General features: G+C 40.2%; 1 protein-coding gene across 1 annotated transcript in view; it reads right to left on the reverse strand.

Annotated features, from left to right (window-relative positions):
- Positions 1-18564, reverse strand: part of LEKR1 (leucine, glutamate and lysine rich 1) — a 192128-nt gene that overhangs the window by 83385 nt on the left and 90179 nt on the right. Inside the window, exon 5 of the mRNA XM_005902068.2 lies at positions 16273-16354. Coding sequence (XP_005902130.1) covers positions 16273-16354 — 82 coding nt within the window. The remainder of the gene's footprint in view (positions 1-16272; positions 16355-18564) is intronic.

The following is an 18564-nucleotide window of genomic DNA, read 5'->3' on the forward strand; positions in this document are numbered from 1 at the left end:
CACTTCAATAAATGGCACCAACACATAATGATACTACTGGTAACACCTTACATATCTCACACTACCTTCAAACCAGCCCTTATTCAGCCCTTGTTACAGTAGAGGAAACTGAGAACAGAGGTGAGTAATATGCCCAAGGTGACATAACCACTAAGTAGTACTGCTAGGATTTGAACCCCAGCAGTTTCCATCTGGCTTCTAGGCTGTTAGTCACTCTACTCTATTGCCTCTAAACTGTCTACTCAGATGCTGAAAAGCCCCAAACCTCATTCTTTATTATTTCCTTTCTTTTCCAGTCCTCTTGCTCCCCAACCATATTCACTGCATCAGTAAATCCTGTTAGATTGATCCCTGGCCTCTATTTCTTTCCAACTCCATGTTAGGCCAACACTAACCCAGCCACTGCTTACTTGCATGAATCCACAGCCTCCCACCTCATCTCCCTGATCATTCTTGCATATCCATGTCAGTCCATTTTCTATGTAATAGCCATGCCAACCTTTTAAAACAAATCAGATCAATTCACTCTCTTGCCAACCCTCCCCCTCAATAGTTTCCCTCTGCAAAAATCCAAAATCCTCACTAGACTTTGGACACACTGGTATATTCATTTCTTATTGCTGCTGTAACAAATTACCATAAATGTACGGGTTTCAGTTCCATTCAGTCACTCAGTCGTGTCTGACTCTTTGCGACTCCATGAATTGCAGCACACCAGGCCTCCCTGTCCATCACCAACTCCCGGAGTTCACCCAAACCCATGTCCATTGCATTGATGATGCCATTCAACCATCTCATCCTCTGTCGTCCCCTTCTCCTCCTGCTCTCAATCTTTCCCAGCATCAAGGTCTTTTCAAATGAGTCAGCTCTTCACATCAGGGGGCCAAAGTATTGGAGTTTCAGCCTCAGCATCAGTCCTTCCAAAGAAATCCCAGGACTGGTCTCCTTTAGGATGGACTGGTTGGATCTCCTTGCAGTCCAAGGGACTCTCAAGAGTCTTCTCCAACACCACAGTTCAAAAGCATCAATTCTTTGATGCTCAGCTTTCTTCACAGTCCAACTCTCACATCCATACATGACCACTGGAAAAATCATAGCCTTGACTAGACTTTGTTGGCAAAGTAATGTCTCTGCTTTTGAATATGCTATCTACGTTGGACATAACTTTCCTTCCAAGGAGTAAGCGTCTTTTAATTTCATGGCTGCAATCACCATCTGCAGTGATTTTGGAGCCCAGAAGAATAAAGTCTGACACTGTTTCCACTGTTTCCCCATCTATTTCCCATGAAGTGATGGGACCGGGTGCCATGATCTTCGTTTTCTGAATGTTGAGCTTTAAGCCAACTTTTTCATTCTCCTCTTTCACTTTCATCAAGAGGCTTTAGTTCTTCTTCACTTTCTGCCATAAGGGTGGTGTCATCTGCATATCTGAAGTTATTGATATTTCTCCCGGTAATCTTGATTCCAGCTTGTGCTTCCTCCAGCCCAGCATTTCTCATGATGTACTCTGCATAGAAGTTAAATAAGCAAGGTGACAATATACAGCCTTGACATATTCCTTTTCCTATTTGGAACCAGTCTGTTGTTCCATGTCCAGTCCTAACCGTTGCTTCTTGACCTGCATACAGATTTCTCAAGAGGCAGGTCAGGTGGTCTGGTATTCCCATCTCTTGAAGAACTTCTCACAGTTTATTGTGATCCACACAGTCAAAGGCTTTGGCATAGTCAATAAAGCAGAAATAGATGTTTTTCTAGAACTCTCTTGCTTTTTTGATGATTCAGCTGATGTTGGCAATTTGATCTCTGGTTCCTCTGCCTTTACTAAAACCAGCTTGAACATCTGGAAGTTCACAGTTCATGTATTGCTAAAGATTGGCTTGGAGAATTTTGAGTATTACTTTACTAGCGTGTGAAATGAGTGCAATTGTGTGGTAGTTTGAGCATTCTTTGGCATTGCCTTTCTTTGAGACTGGAATGAAAACTGACCTTTTCCAGTCCTGTGGCCACTGCTGAGTTTTCCAAGTTTGTTGGTATATTGAGTGCAGCACTTTCACAGCATCATCTTTTAGGATTTGAAATAGCTCAACTGGAATTCCATCACCTCCACTAGTTTTGTTTGTAGTGATGCTTTCTAAGGCCCACTTGACTTCACATTCCAGGATGTCTGGCTCTAGGTCAGTGATCACACCATCGTGATTATCTTGGTCGTGAAGCTCTTGTTTGTACAGTTCTTCTGTGTATTCTTGCCACCTCTTCTTAATATCTTCTGCTTCTTTAGGTCCATACCATTTCTGTCCTTTATTGAGCCCATCTTTGCATGAAATGTTCCCTTGGTATCTCTAATTTTATGAAGAGATCTCTAGTTTTTCCCATTCTATTGTTTTCCTCTATTTCTTTGCACTGATTACTGAGGAAGGCTTTCTTCTCTCTCCTTGCTATTCTTTGGAACTCTGCATTCAAATGCGTATATCTTTCCTTTTCTCCTTTGCTTTTCACTTCTCTTCTTTTCACAGCTATTTATAAGGCCTCCTCAGACAGCCATTTTGTTTTTTTGCATTTCTTTTTCTTGGGGATGGTCTTGATCCCTGTCTCCTGTACAATGTCACGAACCTTCGTCCATAGTTCATCAGGCACTCTGTCTATCAGATCTAGGCCCTTAAATCTATCTCTCACTCCCACCGTATAATCATTAAGGATTTGATTTAGGTCATACCTGAATGGTCTAGTGGTTTTCCCTAACTTTATTCAATTTAAGGCTGAATTTGGCAATAAGGAGTTCATGATTGAGCCATATCAGCTCCCTGTCTCTTTTTTGCTGACTGTATAGAGCTTCTCCATCTTTGGCTGCAAAGAATATAATGAATCTGATTTTGGTGTTGGCCATCTGCTGATGTCCATGTGTAGAGTATTCTCTTGTGTTTTTGGAAGAGGGTGTCTGCTATGACCAGTGCGTTCTCTTGGCAAAACTCTATTAGCCTTTGCCCTGCTTCATTCTGTACTCCAAGGCCAAATTTGCCTGTTACTCCAGATGTTTCCTGACTTCCTACTTTTGCATTCCAGTCCCCAATAGTGAAAAGGACATCTTTTGGGCGTGTTAGTTCTAAAAGGTCTTGTAGGTCTTCATAGAACCATTCAACTTCAACTTCTTGGTATTACTACTGGTTGGGGCATAGACTTGGATTACTGTTTTATTGAACGTTTGCCTTGGAAATGAACAGAGATCATTCTGTCGTTTTTGAGGTTGTATCCAAGTACTGCATTTCGGACCCTTTTGTTGCCTATGATGGCTTCTCCATTTTTTCTAAGGGATTCTTGCCCACAGTAGTAGATATAATGGTCATCTGAGTTAAATTCACCCATTCCAGTCCATTTTAGTTCCATTTAGGAAAATCAGGAGAACATTATATCTCAGAAGGCAATGATAATGTTCCTAGTTAACCTCAACTCTGTGAAATGTTACTCTTATTTGGTCAAGTAAGAGCTTTATAAATTAGAAATTCATGCTGGTCATGGCTGATCATTGCTTACAATCATTAGTTAAATGAGGAGGAGGTGGCTGCTAATAAAATTAAAGTATAAGTAGGTTACAAAGGTCCTCAAATTAGAAAGCATATTTTATATAACCGTTTTGACATATTCACCAGTAACTGATAAAATCATTTTAAGTGAATTTTGTTCTTTTCATTACATATGTAAAAATGAATACATTCACACTAAGCTATTTAAGCAATATATAAGTACATAGAGTAAAACATATATAGAGAGTAAAATAAGAGTCTCTGCCTACCCCTGAGTCTCACTTCCAGAAGAAACTATTGCAATTCTACCAATCATTTATTCAACGAATTTGAATCCATATATATTTTTATGTACCTTCATATACATTTTTTAACAGGAGCATAATCATTTTTCTAATCATATTTTTGATTTCTAAAATTCCTAATAGCTTTTTTTGTAACAGGCTGTTATTCTTTCATGGTTACAATCCTGGATGTACTTTGAAGGATATACTAACTTTAAACACTTGTCTTAATGTCTTCCGTTTGCTATTTAACAATTTCTGTTTGTGTTAAAATTTTCTTGTGTGAGTTCAGAGCCATCTGGAACAAGGCTAGGGAGGTTTTTCTCACATACCCGTAATCTTTGGTTGGGTGTTTACCTAAGCCTAAGTTTCTCTGTTTTCTCATCTGCTTTGCTGTTTACTGTTGCCTAGACTGTTTTTCGAAGAAGGCAATGGCAACCCACTCCAGTACTCTTGCCTGGAAAATCCCACGGGTGGAGGAACCTGGTAGGCTGCAGTCCATGGGGTCGCTAAGAGTTGGACACGACTGAGCGGCTTCACTTTCACTTTTCACTTTCATGTATTGGAGAAGGAAATGGCAACCCACTCCAGTGTTCTTGCCTGGAAAATCCCAGGGATGGGGAAGCCTGGTGGGCTACCATCTACGGGGTTGCACAGAGTCGGACACGACTGAAGCGACTTAGCAGCAGCAGCAGCAGCAGCAGCAGACTGTTTTTAAAGGTTGGTGATGAAGGCGCAGAGTATGCTGGGGGTACTGGAGGTTTGTCGTAGGATGTGGGAAACCTGGGCCCTTCTGGGATTTAGTAGCTGCCAGGGTCCCCAGCTCCAGTCCTCACACTCATTGCTTTATTCTGGGTGCAGATGCCTTGCTAAAGCTGCTTCACACAGGAACTGTTGATTGGGGGAAAGGTGTCTCCCTGAGTGGCCAATGGCTTAAATGTTCCAAATATGATTCCTCAGAGTAGGTTTCACTGGATCACCTGAATCAGAATCGTGTGTGTGGGGTCGGGGGGGGTGGGGTGGGGAGGGGTGCTTTAAATGCAGATTGCTCAGAGACACCCCAAACCCCAAAGTAAAACCAGAATATCTGTGGGAATGGAGCCCAGACACTGATCCTCGGTTGGGTCTGTGGGGAGGTCATACTGTAACACACAGTTTCAATAAACTGCCAGGATTCTTTTGTAGACTGGGTTGGAGAACCACTCTTAAGATGATTTGCGAGATCCCACTCTCTTCTGTTTGTGTTAACTGATTCCAAGTGAGTCCTGCCTGTCACATGCCCACCACACAACTGCTTTTCCTCTAGTTTATTCCTCTGTAGAGTTGACCCTTTTTATTGTCCTTCCTATGTCTTTCCTTTTAGAAATTTCTAAAAATTTCTCACCTTTTATAGCAGTCTTTCTTGTTAGTCTTATTTACCTTTCTTATCCTATATGCTGCTGCTGCTGCTGCTAAGTCGCCTCAGTCGTGTCTGACTCTGTGCGACCCCATAGATGGCAGCTCACCAGGCTCCCCTGTCTCTGGGATTCTCCAGGCAAGAACACTGGAGTGGGTTGCCATTTCCTTCTCCAATGCATGAAAGTGAAAGTGAAGCCACTCAGTCGTGTCCGACTCTAAGTGACCCCATGGACTGCAGCATACCAGGCTCCTCCCATGGGATTTACCAGGCAAAAGTATTGGAGTGGGTTGCCACTGCCTTCTCCATCTTATCCTATATCAGTTCAGTTCAGTTGCTCAGTTGTGTCTGACTCTTGCAACCCCATTAATCACAGCAGTGTCATCTTCATATCTGAGGTTATTGATATTTCTCCCAGCAATCTTGATTCCAGCTTGTGCTTCCTCTAGCCCAGCATTTCTCATGATGTACTCTGCATAGACGTTAAATGAGCAGGGTGACAATATACAGCCTTGATGTACTCTTTTCCTATTTGGAACCAGTCGTTTTTCCATGTCCAGTTCTAACTGTTGCTTCCTGATCTAAAGGTTTCTCAAGAGGCAGGTCAAGTGATCTGGTATACCCATATCTTTCAGAATTTCTCACAGTTTATTGTGATCCACACAGTCAAAGGCTTTGGCATAGTCAATAAAGCAGAAATAGATGTTTTCCGGAACTTTCTTTCTTTTTTGATGATCCAGCAGATGTTGGCAATTTGATCTCTGGTTCCTCTGCCTTTTCTAAATCCAGCTTGAACAGCTGAAAGTTCATGGTTCAAGTATTGTTGAAGCCTGGCTTGGAGAATTTTGAGCATTACTTTACTAGTGTGTGAGATGAGTGCAATTGTGTGGTAGTTTAAGCATTCTTTGACATTTCTTTTCTTTGGGATTGAAATGAAAACTGACCTTTTCCAGTCCCGTGGCCACTGCTGAGTTTTCCAAATTTGCTGACATATTGAATGCAGCACTTTCACAGCATCATCTTTTAGGATTTGAAATAGCTCAACTGGAATTCCATAACCTCCACTAGCTTTGTTCATAGTGATGCTTCCTAAGGCCCACTTGACTTCACATTCCAGGTGTCTGGCTCTAGGTGAGTGATCACACCATCATGATTATCTGGGTCATGAAGATGTTTTTTGTACAGTTCTTCTGTGTATTCTTGCTGCCTCTTCTTAATATCTTCTGCTTCTGTTAGGTCCATACCTTTTCTGTCCTTTATCGAGCCCATTTTTGCATGAAATGTTCCCCTGGTATCTCTAATTGTTTTTTGAAGAGATCTCTAGTCTTTCCCATTCTGTTGTTTTCCTCTATTTCTTTGCATTGATTGCTGAGAAAGGGCTTCTTATCTCTCCTTTCTATTCTTTGCAGCTCTGCATTCAAATGGGTGTATCTTTCCTTTTCTCCTTTGCTTCTCGCTTTTCTTCCTCTCACAGCTAATTGTAGGGCCTCCTCAGACAGCCATTTTGTTTGACTGTATAGAGCTTCTCCATCTTTGGCTGCAAAGAATATAATGAATCTGATTTTGGTGTTGGCCATCTGCTGATGTCCATGTGTAGAGTATTCTCTTGTGTTTTTGGAAGAGGGTGTCTGCTATGACCAGTGCGTTCTCTTGGCAAAACTCTATTAGCCTTTGCCCTGCTTCATTCTGTACTCCAAGGCCAAATTTGCCTGTTACTCCAGATGTTTCCTGACTTCCTACTTTTGCATTCCAGTCCCCAATAGTGAAAAGGACATCTTTTGGGCGTGTTAGTTCTAAAAGGTCTTGTAGGTCTTCATAGAACCATTCAACTTCAACTTCTTCGGTATTACTGGTTGGGGCATAGACTTGGATTACTGTTTTATTGAACGGTTTGCCTTGGAAATGAACAGAGATCATTCTGTCGTTTTTGAGGTTGTATCCAAGTACTGCATTTCGGACCCTTTTGTTGCCTATGATGGCTTCTCCATTTTTTCTAAGGGATTCTTGCCCACAGTAGTAGATATAATGGTCATCTGAGTTAAATTCACCCATTCCAGTCCATTTTAGTTCCATTTAGGAAAATCAGGAGAACATTATATCTCAGAAGGCAATGATAATGTTCCTAGTTAACCTCAACTCTGTGAAATGTTACTCTTATTTGGTCAAGTAAGAGCTTTATAAATTAGAAATTCATGCTGGTCATGGCTGATCATTGCTTACAATCATTAGTTAAATGAGGAGGAGGTGGCTGCTAATAAAATTAAAGTATAAGTAGGTTACAAAGGTCCTCAAATTAGCATATTTTATATAACCGTTTTTGACATATTCACCAGTAACTGATAAAATCATTTTAAGTGAATTTTGTTCTTTTCATTACATATGTAAAAATGAATACATTCACACTAAGCTATTTAAGCAATATATAAGTACATAGAGTAAAACATATATAGAGAGTAAAATAAGAGTCTCTGCCTACCCCTGAGTCTCACTTCCAGAAGAAACTATTGCAATTCTACCAATCATTTATTCAACGAATTTGAATCCATATATATTTTTATGTACCTTCATATACATTTTTTAACAGGAGCATAATCATTTTTCTAATCATATTTTTGATTTCTAAAATTCCTAATAGCTTTTTTTGTAACAGGCTGTTATTCTTTCATGGTTACAATCCTGGATGTACTTTGAAGGATATACTAACTTTAAACACTTGTCTTAATGTCTTCCGTTTGCTATTTAACAATTTCTGTTTGTGTTAAAATTTTCTTGTGTGAGTTCAGAGCCATCTGGAACAAGGCTAGGGGGAGGTTTTTCTCACATACCCGGTAATCTTTGGTTGGGTGTTTACCCTAAGCCTAAGTTTCTCTGTTTTCTCATCTGCTTTGCTGTTTACTGTTGCCTAGACTGTTTTTCGAAGAAGGCAATGGCAACCCACTCCAGTACTCTTGCCTGGAAAATCCCACGGGTGGAGGAACCTGGTAGGCTGCAGTCCATGGGGTCGCTAAGAGTTGGACACGACTGAGCGGCTTCACTTTCACTTTTCACTTTCATGTATTGGAGAAGGAAATGGCAACCCACTCCAGTGTTCTTGCCTGGAAAATCCCAGGGATGGGGAAGCCTGGTGGGCTACCATCTACGGGGTTGCACAGAGTCGGACACGACTGAAGCGACTTAGCAGCAGCAGCAGCAGCAGCAGCAGCAGCAGCAGACTGTTTTTAAAGGTTGGTGATGAAGGCGCAGAGTATGCTGGGGGTACTGGAGGTTTGTCGTAGGATGTGGGAAACCTGGGCCCTTCTGGGATTTAGTAGCTGCCAGGGTCCCCAGCTCCAGTCCTCACACTCATTGCTTTATTCTGGGTGCAGATGCCTTGCTAAAGCTGCTTCACACAGGAACTGTTGATTGGGGGAAAGGTGTCTCCCTGAGTGGCCAATGGCTTAAATGTTCCAAATATGATTCCTCAGAGTAGGTTTCACTGGATCACCTGAATCAGAATCGTGTGTGTGGGGGCGGGGGGGGTGGGGTGGGGAGGGGTGCTTTAAATGCAGATTGCTCAGAGACACCCCAAACCCCAAAGTAAAACCAGAATATCTGTGGGAATGGAGCCCAGACACTGATCCTCGGATTGGGTCTGTGGGGGAGGTCATACTGTAACACACAGTTTCAATAAACTCGCCAGGATTCTTCTGTAGACTGGAGTTGGAGAACCACTCTTATGATGATTTGCGAGATCCCACTCTCTTCTGTTTGTGTTAACTGATTCCAAGTGAGTCCTGCCTGTCACATGCCCACCACACAACTGCTTTTCCTCTAGTTTATTCCTCTGTAGAGTTGACCCTTTTTATTGTCCTTCCTATGTCTTTCCTTTTAGAAATTTCTAAAAATTTCTCACCTTTTATAGCAGTCTTTCTTGTTAGTCTTATTTACCTTTCTTATCCTATATGCTGCTGCTGCTGCTGCTAAGTCGCCTCAGTCGTGTCTGACTCTGTGCGACCCCATAGATGGCAGCTCACCAGGCTCCCCTGTCTCTGGGATTCTCCAGGCAAGAACACTGGAGTGGGTTGCCATTTCCTTCTCCAATGCATGAAAGTGAAAGTGAAGCCACTCAGTCGTGTCCGACTCTAAGTGACCCCATGGACTGCAGCATACCAGGCTCCTCCCATGGGATTTACCAGGCAAAAGTATTGGAGTGGGTTGCCACTGCCTTCTCCATCTTATCCTATATCAGTTCAGTTCAGTTGCTCAGTTGTGTCTGACTCTTTGCAACCCCATTAATCACAGCATGCCAGGCCTTCCTGTCCATCACCAACTCCCGGAGTTCACTCAAACTCACGTCCATCGAGTTGGTGATGCCATCCAGCCATCTCATCCTCTGTCATCCCCTTCTCCTCCTGCCCCCAAATCCCTCCCAGCAAGAGTCTTTTCCAATGAGTCAACTCTTCACATAAGGTGGCCAAAGTATTGGAGTTTTAGCTTTAGCAACATTCCTTCCAATGAACACCCAGGACTGATCTCCTTTAGAATGGACTGGTTGGATCTCCTTGCAGTCCAAGGGACTCTCAAGACTCTTCTCCAACACCACAGTTCAAAAGCATCAATTCTTTGGCGCTCAGCTTTCTTCACAGTCCAACTCTCACATCCATACATGACCACTGGAAAAACCAGAGCCTTGACTAGACAGACCTTTGTTGGCAAAGCAATGGCTCTGGTTTTTAATATGCTGTCTAGGTTGGTCATAACTTTCCTTCCAAGGAGTAAGCATCTTTTAATTTCACGGCTGAAATCACCATCTGCAGTGATTTTGGAGTCCCCAAAAATAAAGTCTGACACTGTTTCCACTGTTTCCCCATCTATTTCCCATGAAGTGATGAGACCAGATGCCATGATCTTAGTTTTCTGAATGTTGAGCCTTAAGTCAACTTTTTAACTCTCCTCTTTATATATATAAAACAAAACTGTATTTCCTAGTTCTCTATATATACACATATAGTTAAAACTAATACAGTTGCATTTGACAGCATCTTTACTTTTTATTACTTTAGGGAGGTCTTCCCTAAATTAATCTAGATGTGACACGAAATTTGTAGAAAATGTCATTACTTTTCAGAGCATCACTAACACTCTACTTCTTCAGCAAACATTACTGGTTACCTTCTGGACATGTACTGTAGCTTTCTTCATGGCCATCAGAGCCCCATTATCATCTGTTCTCAGGACAAATTCTGCTTGACCTAACTCTGGTAGTCCTGTTGTCCTTGCCAGTGATTCATTTAGGGGAGGGTTGTAAAGAGTTCTAGCCAAGAGATGTAATGAGAGGGCTATTTGGTGGCTTCTGGAAAATTTTTATCTCACTTCTAAGAAGACTCCAGAAAAACAGGCCCTTCCGGCCCCTGGGGTGGTTATATTTGGATGTGATACCTGGGCCTGCAGCCATTTCATGATGTTAGGAGACTTAGCCTTGGGGTGAAGGCAGTGCTGAGGGCAGCAGAATGGAGACAGAAAGAACATCAAGATCCTTAGTGATGTTGTTGAGTGGGTGGATTGACTAAACTTGAAACCCCTCTCTCTATTACTTATAGCTCAAAGCATCCTAAGTGATAAAATCTCTATTTTCAAATATTTAACAAGTTCTTCTAAACCTTGGAAAATATTTCCTTATACATCTTAGAAAAAAAAAAAAAAACCTCAACTCATCCATTTAAAAACTGCCTTTTCCCATAAATAAAAATCCACAAAATTTATATCCAAACATTTAAAAATCTTTAAACAAAACAATTATATTAAGTTGGATAGGTGAAACTCATTCCTGCACCCACCCACCCCACCACTCATACACACACATAAAGAGTAGGAATTTAATTTTTTTAAAAATCAAATTTCATAGCACCTTCCAATTTCTGGAAGTTCAAACAGGTTTGAGAATGTAGAGAAAACCTCAAATTTATTAAGAAATCGTATGTCTGGATTTTTGAGTGGATTATTTTGACTTTAAACTGAATTTATCATGAAACAATGGCCAAGTTGCAAATTTGGTTTTAACCTATTAATAAAATAGTATTTAAATACTACTGGAGACTTACTGAGCTCTGAGTACCTTAAGCTGTCTTGGACTCTGATCCCAAACACCCAACCTACTCAACTTCATCCTAGTAATGAAGGAGCATAGACGGAGTAGAGACGGAAGAGGTAGTTATGGGCAGCACAGAGAAAGGTCTCTAGCAAGTTGGGACCATTTAAGTGGCTCTATCTTTTGTAACTCAGGTTTTCTAAAAGTGGTTACTTTGCTCATTTTCTAGTTTTAAGAAGTTCTTGTTGCAGGATATAAAATCAACACACAGAAATCCCTTGCATTTCTATACACTAATAATGAGAAAATAGAAAGAGAAATTAAGGAAACAATTCCATTCACCACTGCAATGAAAAGAATAAAATATTTAGGAATATATCTACCTAAAGAAACAAAAGACCTATATATAGAAAACTATAAAACACTGGTGAAAGAAATCAAAGAGGACACTAATAGATGGAGAAACATACCGTGTTCATGGGTTGGAAGAATCAATATAGTGAAAATGAGTATACTACCCAAAGCAATTTATAGATTCAATGCAATCCCTATCAAGCTACCAATGGTATTTTTCACAGAGCTAGAACAAATAATTTCACAATTTGTATGGAAATACAAAAAACTCAAATAGCCAAAGCAATCTTGAGAAAGAATGGAACTGGAGGAATCAACCTGCCTGACTTCAGGCTCTACTACAAAGCCACAGTCATCAAGACAGTATGGTACTTGCACAAAGACAGAAATATAGATCAATGGAACAAAATAGAAAGCCCAGAGATAAATCCACACACCAATGGACACCTTATCTTTGACAAAGGAGGCAAGAATATACAATGGAGAAAAAACAATCTCTTTAACAAGTGGTGCTAGGAAAACTGGTCAACCACTTGTAAAAGAATGAAACTAGAACACTTTCTAACACCATACACAAAAATAAACTCAAAATGGATTAAAGATCTCAATGTAAGACCAGAAACTATAAAACTCCTAGAGGAGAACATAGGCAAAACACTCTCCGACATAAATCACAGCGGGATCCTCTATGATCCGCCTCCCAGAATATTGGAAATAAAAGCAAAAATAAACAAATGGGATCTAATTAAAATTAAAAGTTTCTGCACAACAAAGGAAACTATAAGAAAGGTGAAAAGACAGCCATCAGAATAGGAGAAAATAATAGCAAATGAAACAACTGACAAAGAATTAATCTCAAAAAAATACAAGCAACTCCTGCAGCTCAATTCCAGAAAAATAAATGACCCAATCAAAAAATGGGCCAAAGACCTAAACAGACATTTCTCCAAAGAAGACATACAGATGGCTAACAAATACATGAAAAGATGCTCAACATCACTCATTATCAAAGAAACGCAAATCAAGACTACAATGAGGTACCATTTCACACCAGTCAGAATGGCTGCTATCCAAAAGTCTACAAGCAATAAATGCTGGAGAGGGTGTGGAGAAAATGGAACCCTCTTACACTGTTGGTGGGAATGCAAACTAGTACAGCCACTATGGAGAACAGTGTGGAGATTCCTTAAAAAACTGGAAATAGAACTGCCTTATGATCCAGCAATCCCACTGCTGGGCATACACACTGAGGAAACCAGAATTGAAAGAGACACATGTACACCAATGTTCATCGCAGCACTGTTTATAATAGCCAGGACATGGAAGCAACCTAGATGTCCATCAGCAGACGAATGGATAAGAAAGCTGTGGTACATATACACAATGGAGTATTACTCAGCCATTAAGAAGAATACATTTGAATCAGTTCTAATGAGGTGGATGAAACTGGAGCCTATTATACAGAGTGAAGTAAGCCAGAAAGAAAAACACCAATACAGTATCAGTTCAGTTCAGTTCAGTCATTCAGTTGTGTCCGACTCTTTGCGACCCCATGAATCACAGCATGCCAGGCCTCCCTGTCCATCACAAACTCCCGGAGTTCACCCAGACTCACATCAATCGAGTCGGTGATGCCATCCAGCCATCTCATCCTCTGTCGTCCCCTTCTCCTCCTGCCCCCAATCCCTCCCAGCATCAGAGTCTTTTCCAATGAGTCAACTCTTCACATGAGGTGGCCAAAGGACTGGAGTTTCAGCTTTAGCATCATTCCTTCCAAGGAAATCCCAGGGCTGATCTCCTTTAGAATGGACTGGTTGGATCTCCTTGCAGTCCAAGGGACTCTCAAGAGTCTTCTCCAACACCACAGTTCAAAAGCATCAATTCTTCAGCACTCAGCCTTCTTCACAGTCCAACTCTCACATCCATACATGACCACTGGAAAAACCATAGCCTTGACTAGACGGACCTTTCTTGGCAAAGTAATGGCTCTGCTTTTGAATATGCTATCTAGGTTGGTCATAACTTTCCTTCCAAGGAGTAAGTGTCTTTTAATTTCATGGCTGCAATCACCATCTGCAGTGATTTTGGAGCCCAGAAAAATAAAGTCTGACACTGTTTCCACTGTTTCCCCATCTATTTCCCATGAAGTGATGGGACCGGATGCCATGATCTTCGTTTTCTGAATGTTGAGCTTTAAGCCAACTTTTTCACTCTCCACTTTCACTTTCATGAAGAGGCTTTTGAGTTCCTCTTCACTTTCTGCCATAAGGGTGGTGTCATCTGCATATCTGAGGTTATTGAGATTTCTCCTGGCAATCTTGATTCCAGCTTGTGTTTCTTCCAGTCCAGCGTTTCTCATGATGTACTCTGCATATAAGTTAAATAAGCAGGGTGACAATATACAGCCTTGATGTACTAATTTTACTAACGCATATATATGGAATTTAGAAAGATGGTAATGATAACCCTGATTGAGAGATAGCAAAAGAGACACAGATGTATAGAACGGTCTTTCGGACTCTGTGGGAGAGGGTGAGGGTGGGATAATTTGGGAGAATGGCATTGAAACATGTATAATATCATATGTGAAACAAATCGCCAGTCCAGGCTCAATGCATGATACAGGATGCTTGGGGCTGGTGCGCTGGGATGACCCAGAGGGATGGTATGGGGAGTGGGTAGGAGGGGAGTTCAGGATGGGGAACACGTGTACACCCGTGGCAGATTCATGTTGATGTATGGCAAAACCAATACAATACTGTAAAGTAATTAGCCTCCAATTAAAATAAATACATTTATATTAAAAAAATAAAATAAAAATAAATAACAGTAGAGGAAAAAAAAAGAAGTTCTCATATAGGAAGAACCAGGTTTATTATAAACTGAAACAACAGCATCATCATTTTTGCAATTGTATAGTGACTTCCTTCAGGTAATTCATTTGATGGACTTTAGTGACGTAGTATTCTTTCCCACCAACTTCAGTCTCCTTTGACTCTTATCATTTCTCAGCACTCATATTATAAATTATATTAAAAATTAACTAACAAAAAATATCACAAGGCATGTATTAATATTAAATGGGTTGTGGCCAGACTTGGCAGCCCTCCAGATCAGACATTCATGTGGTCAGAACCCTCTTCCCTGATGTTACTAGAGGGTAGAAACTAATGATTCTTTACTGGCAATTCCCATCTTGCTTCTCTTTTTCGTGTTTCTTCTCATCAGAAAGCTCCTCGCTGGGCCCAGTGAGTCATGCTAGTACCACTTGTCCTCTCATTCCTTCAAACCCAGCCATCGTACACAGAGAACTGAACTATTGTTTACTGCAGTATTGACCACAGTGTTGTCAATCATGAATATTTGGTTTTGACTTTTGAAAATAAATTATTTTGTGGCAAATAATCAAAGTATACATTAATTTGATAGAGTATTTTTTAAATTTGCTCTTCCTTGTTAAGAATTTTGTTGAACACATTTTTCTTAGGAGTAGTTCAAGGTCAATACAATATTCAGTTGCTAAGCATTCTAAATATTTATATTTCTTATGAGGCTCATCCTTCTAAAATATAGGAACTGAAAACCAAAGCTACCAGATCATATACCACAAAGTAAAAAATTTACTTACGTTTCAAAGATTATATAAATTCTTTTTATAATTATAGATGTACTATATTTATACTATGGGCTTCCCTGATGGCTCAGCTGTAAAGAATCTGCCTGCAATGCAGGAGAAGTAGGAGATGTGGGTTCAATCCCTAGGTTGGGAAGATTCCCTGGAGGAGGAAATTGCAACTCACTCCAGTTTTGCCTGAAAATCCCATGGACAAAGGAGCCTGGCAGGCTACAGTCCAAAGTGTCGGAAAGAGTTGGACATGACTGAGCAATCAAGCACAAATATTTACACTATAATATTTGAAATTTCTGAAATAAAACCATTTTAAAAAGAAATATTGTTCTGGATATTTTACAAAGGCATTGTCTTATCATTTGTTTTCCAATATTTTCTTTCTCACTTATGTAATGCACGAGCACTCCAGAATTTCAAAGATACTCAATGGCACCCCACTCCAGTACTCTTGCCTAGAAAATCCCATGGACAGAGGAGCCTAGTAGGCTTCAGTTCATGGGGTTGCTAAGAGTTGGACACGACTGAGCGACTTCACCTTCACTTTTCACTTTCATGCACTGGAGAAGGAAATGGCAACCCACTCCAGTGGTCTTGCCTGGAGAATCCCAGGGACAGGGGAGCCTGGTGGACTGCCATCTATGGAGTTGCACAGAGTCGGACACAACTGAAGAGACTTAGCAGCAGCACCAACTGTCTTTTTGAATCTAAAATTGATAGTTTTAAGAAACAACTTCAATATTGTTTCTTCTGGACAGATAATAAATAGATGAAAAGAGAAAAATTCAGAGAATATTAAGTTGCTACATTTGAATAAACAGGGAAACCTTTAATACTTTTCCTTGGATATGTAAAGAAATATTTCATGTATTTAAAAATATGTATAGGGCCTTCAAGATAAGCCAGAAAAGTGAGAAAAATAGCAGTAGACCATACCCACACAACCAAATTACTGTCCTGGGTCACAGTGAATACATGAGGGTCTTTCTAAATTCTTGTAGGTTGTTCAATATTCACCATCTTACATGAGCTTTTCTTTGTAGTTGTCCATCTCAGTCACTGCCTTCTGAAGTTTTAGCCCAAGTGCTTCTACTTGACACTGTAAATCTGGAATGACATATGTATTCTTCTGATTAGTATATTTTAAATGTCCAGATATTTTTATAGAAAAAAAAAAACACATTCTTCTAGAGTTGCCACTCAGCTCCTGAAGAATAATGCAGTTGTTTATTCTATTTTCACTTGGATTACCATACTCATCTGTACTCTGAAACCCAACAGAATTATTGGGTTTTGATAGACTCCATTTATTAGCCTCTTTCTGCCCCTAACATCATGCTAATTTTCTAACAGCTAATTGGCTAAATTTTACTAATGTTTTCAAAGGCAATTTATGTTGCAGCACACATATGAATTTTTGATCATGTGACTCACTTCTGAAACACTTGACTGCCTGAGCTCACTCTTGCGATCTGAAACTGAGAAGTATTGCTGAGGACTCTCAGTAAGAACCAAAATAGATAAACCATGTGCAAGGCTTCTGGTAAAGAATCTTTTAACTCTGGGTAGCATCTAATAGGCATTTTAATGACTTTCAAAGCCAAGAAAATACAAGCAGGAAATTGGCTTCCATAGAGTCTTGAATTGGGGAATTCAAGTAATGTTTGAGGAAGATTATTCAGGTAGCCACATCTTACATGTGTGGATACAGAACTGAAACTAGAGCAGAAAGAACATAGGGCTTGAATGATCTGAGTCCCACCAATAGCCTGTGTGTGTGGACTAAGGCCTGAACCCTACACTCAATAACAGCTCTTGGTATTCTTTTTGGATATGAGGTGGAAAACAATTTACATGGGTGGACTAAATGATTTCTATGAAGAAAATAATTTAAAACACTGGAATTTATAAAATTTCTGTTACACCTATTCAGGTGTTTTAATCACGTATTTTAATAGTAAACTTTAAAATCTTTATACACCCATGTTGTTGTTCAGTCACCCCGTCACGTCCAACTCTTTGAGACCCCATGAACTGCAGCACACCAGACCTCCCTGTCCTTCACCATCTTCCGAAGTTTACCCAAGTTCATGTCCATTGCATCGGTGATGCCATCCAGCCATCTTATCTTCTGACACCCTCTTTTCCTTCTGCTTTCAGTCTTTCCCAGCATCAGGGACTTTTCCAGTGAATCAGCTGTTCGTATCAGGTGACCAAAATACTGGAGCTTCAGCTTCAGCATTAATCCATGAGTATTCAGGGTTTTTTTTCCCTTCAGATTGACTGGTTTGACCTCCTTGCTGTCCAAGGGACTCTCAGGAGTCTTCTCCAGTTCAAAGGCATCAATTCTTTGGCACTCTGCCTTTTTTACAGTTCAGCTCTCACATCCATATGTGACCACTGGGAAGACTATAACCTTGACTATACAGACCTTTGTCAGCAGGGTAATGTCTCTGCTTTTCAGCACACTGTCTAGGTTTGTCATTGCTTTCCTGCCTGATTTTATGGCTGCAGTCACTATCCGCACTGATTTTAGAGCCCAAGAAGAAATTTGTAACTACTTCCTCTCTTTCCCTTATCCTTGCCGTGAAGTAATGGGACCAGATACCACGATCTTAGTTGCTTTAATATTTAGTTTTAAGCTGGCTCTTTCACTCTCCTCCTTCACCCTCATCAAAAGGCTCTTTAGTTCCTCTTCGGTTTCCCATTAGAGTGGTATCATTCACATATCTGAGGTTGTTGATGTTGAGGTTGTTGATGTTTCTCCTGCCTATCTTGAATCTAGCTTATGCATCTATACAAATATATAACATTTCTATATGTATCTTTAATCTGCCTTCTTAACTTTGTTTTATGAAGATAAGCCAGTTCCTTAAATCAGAAAATAAATTCACTCTAAACAAATGTTTTAATTAGAATTCACTACGTATTGGTATAAATTTTTATGTTTGTCCAGCATGTTCACATATATTAATATTATCCCTCAAACTGCCACATAAATGCAAATAGCCCCATTTTTCAGATAATGAAAAATGAGATCTCTGATTATCTTGCTTAGTATCTTACAGTGAGTAAATGTTTTAGCCAGCAGTCAAACTGACAGGATTTTAAACTTGGGTAAGGGGATCTATTTGAGTACAGCTCCTTGTTTAAATAAATAATTCAACATGGAATTGATAGATAGTATTTGTGTGGTATATCTTTTCCACTTACCAAGTGATATCATTATATGAGAGAAAAGATAACATACACATAGTTTAGTTTTGAGTATAATCTTTTGAAACAAGGCAATCTCTAAAGAATATGCATAATGTGTT

This window comes from Bos mutus, chromosome 1 (genome assembly GCF_027580195.1).
Source record: "Bos mutus isolate GX-2022 chromosome 1, NWIPB_WYAK_1.1, whole genome shotgun sequence".
NCBI classification, from domain to species: domain Eukaryota; kingdom Metazoa; phylum Chordata; class Mammalia; order Artiodactyla; family Bovidae; genus Bos; species Bos mutus.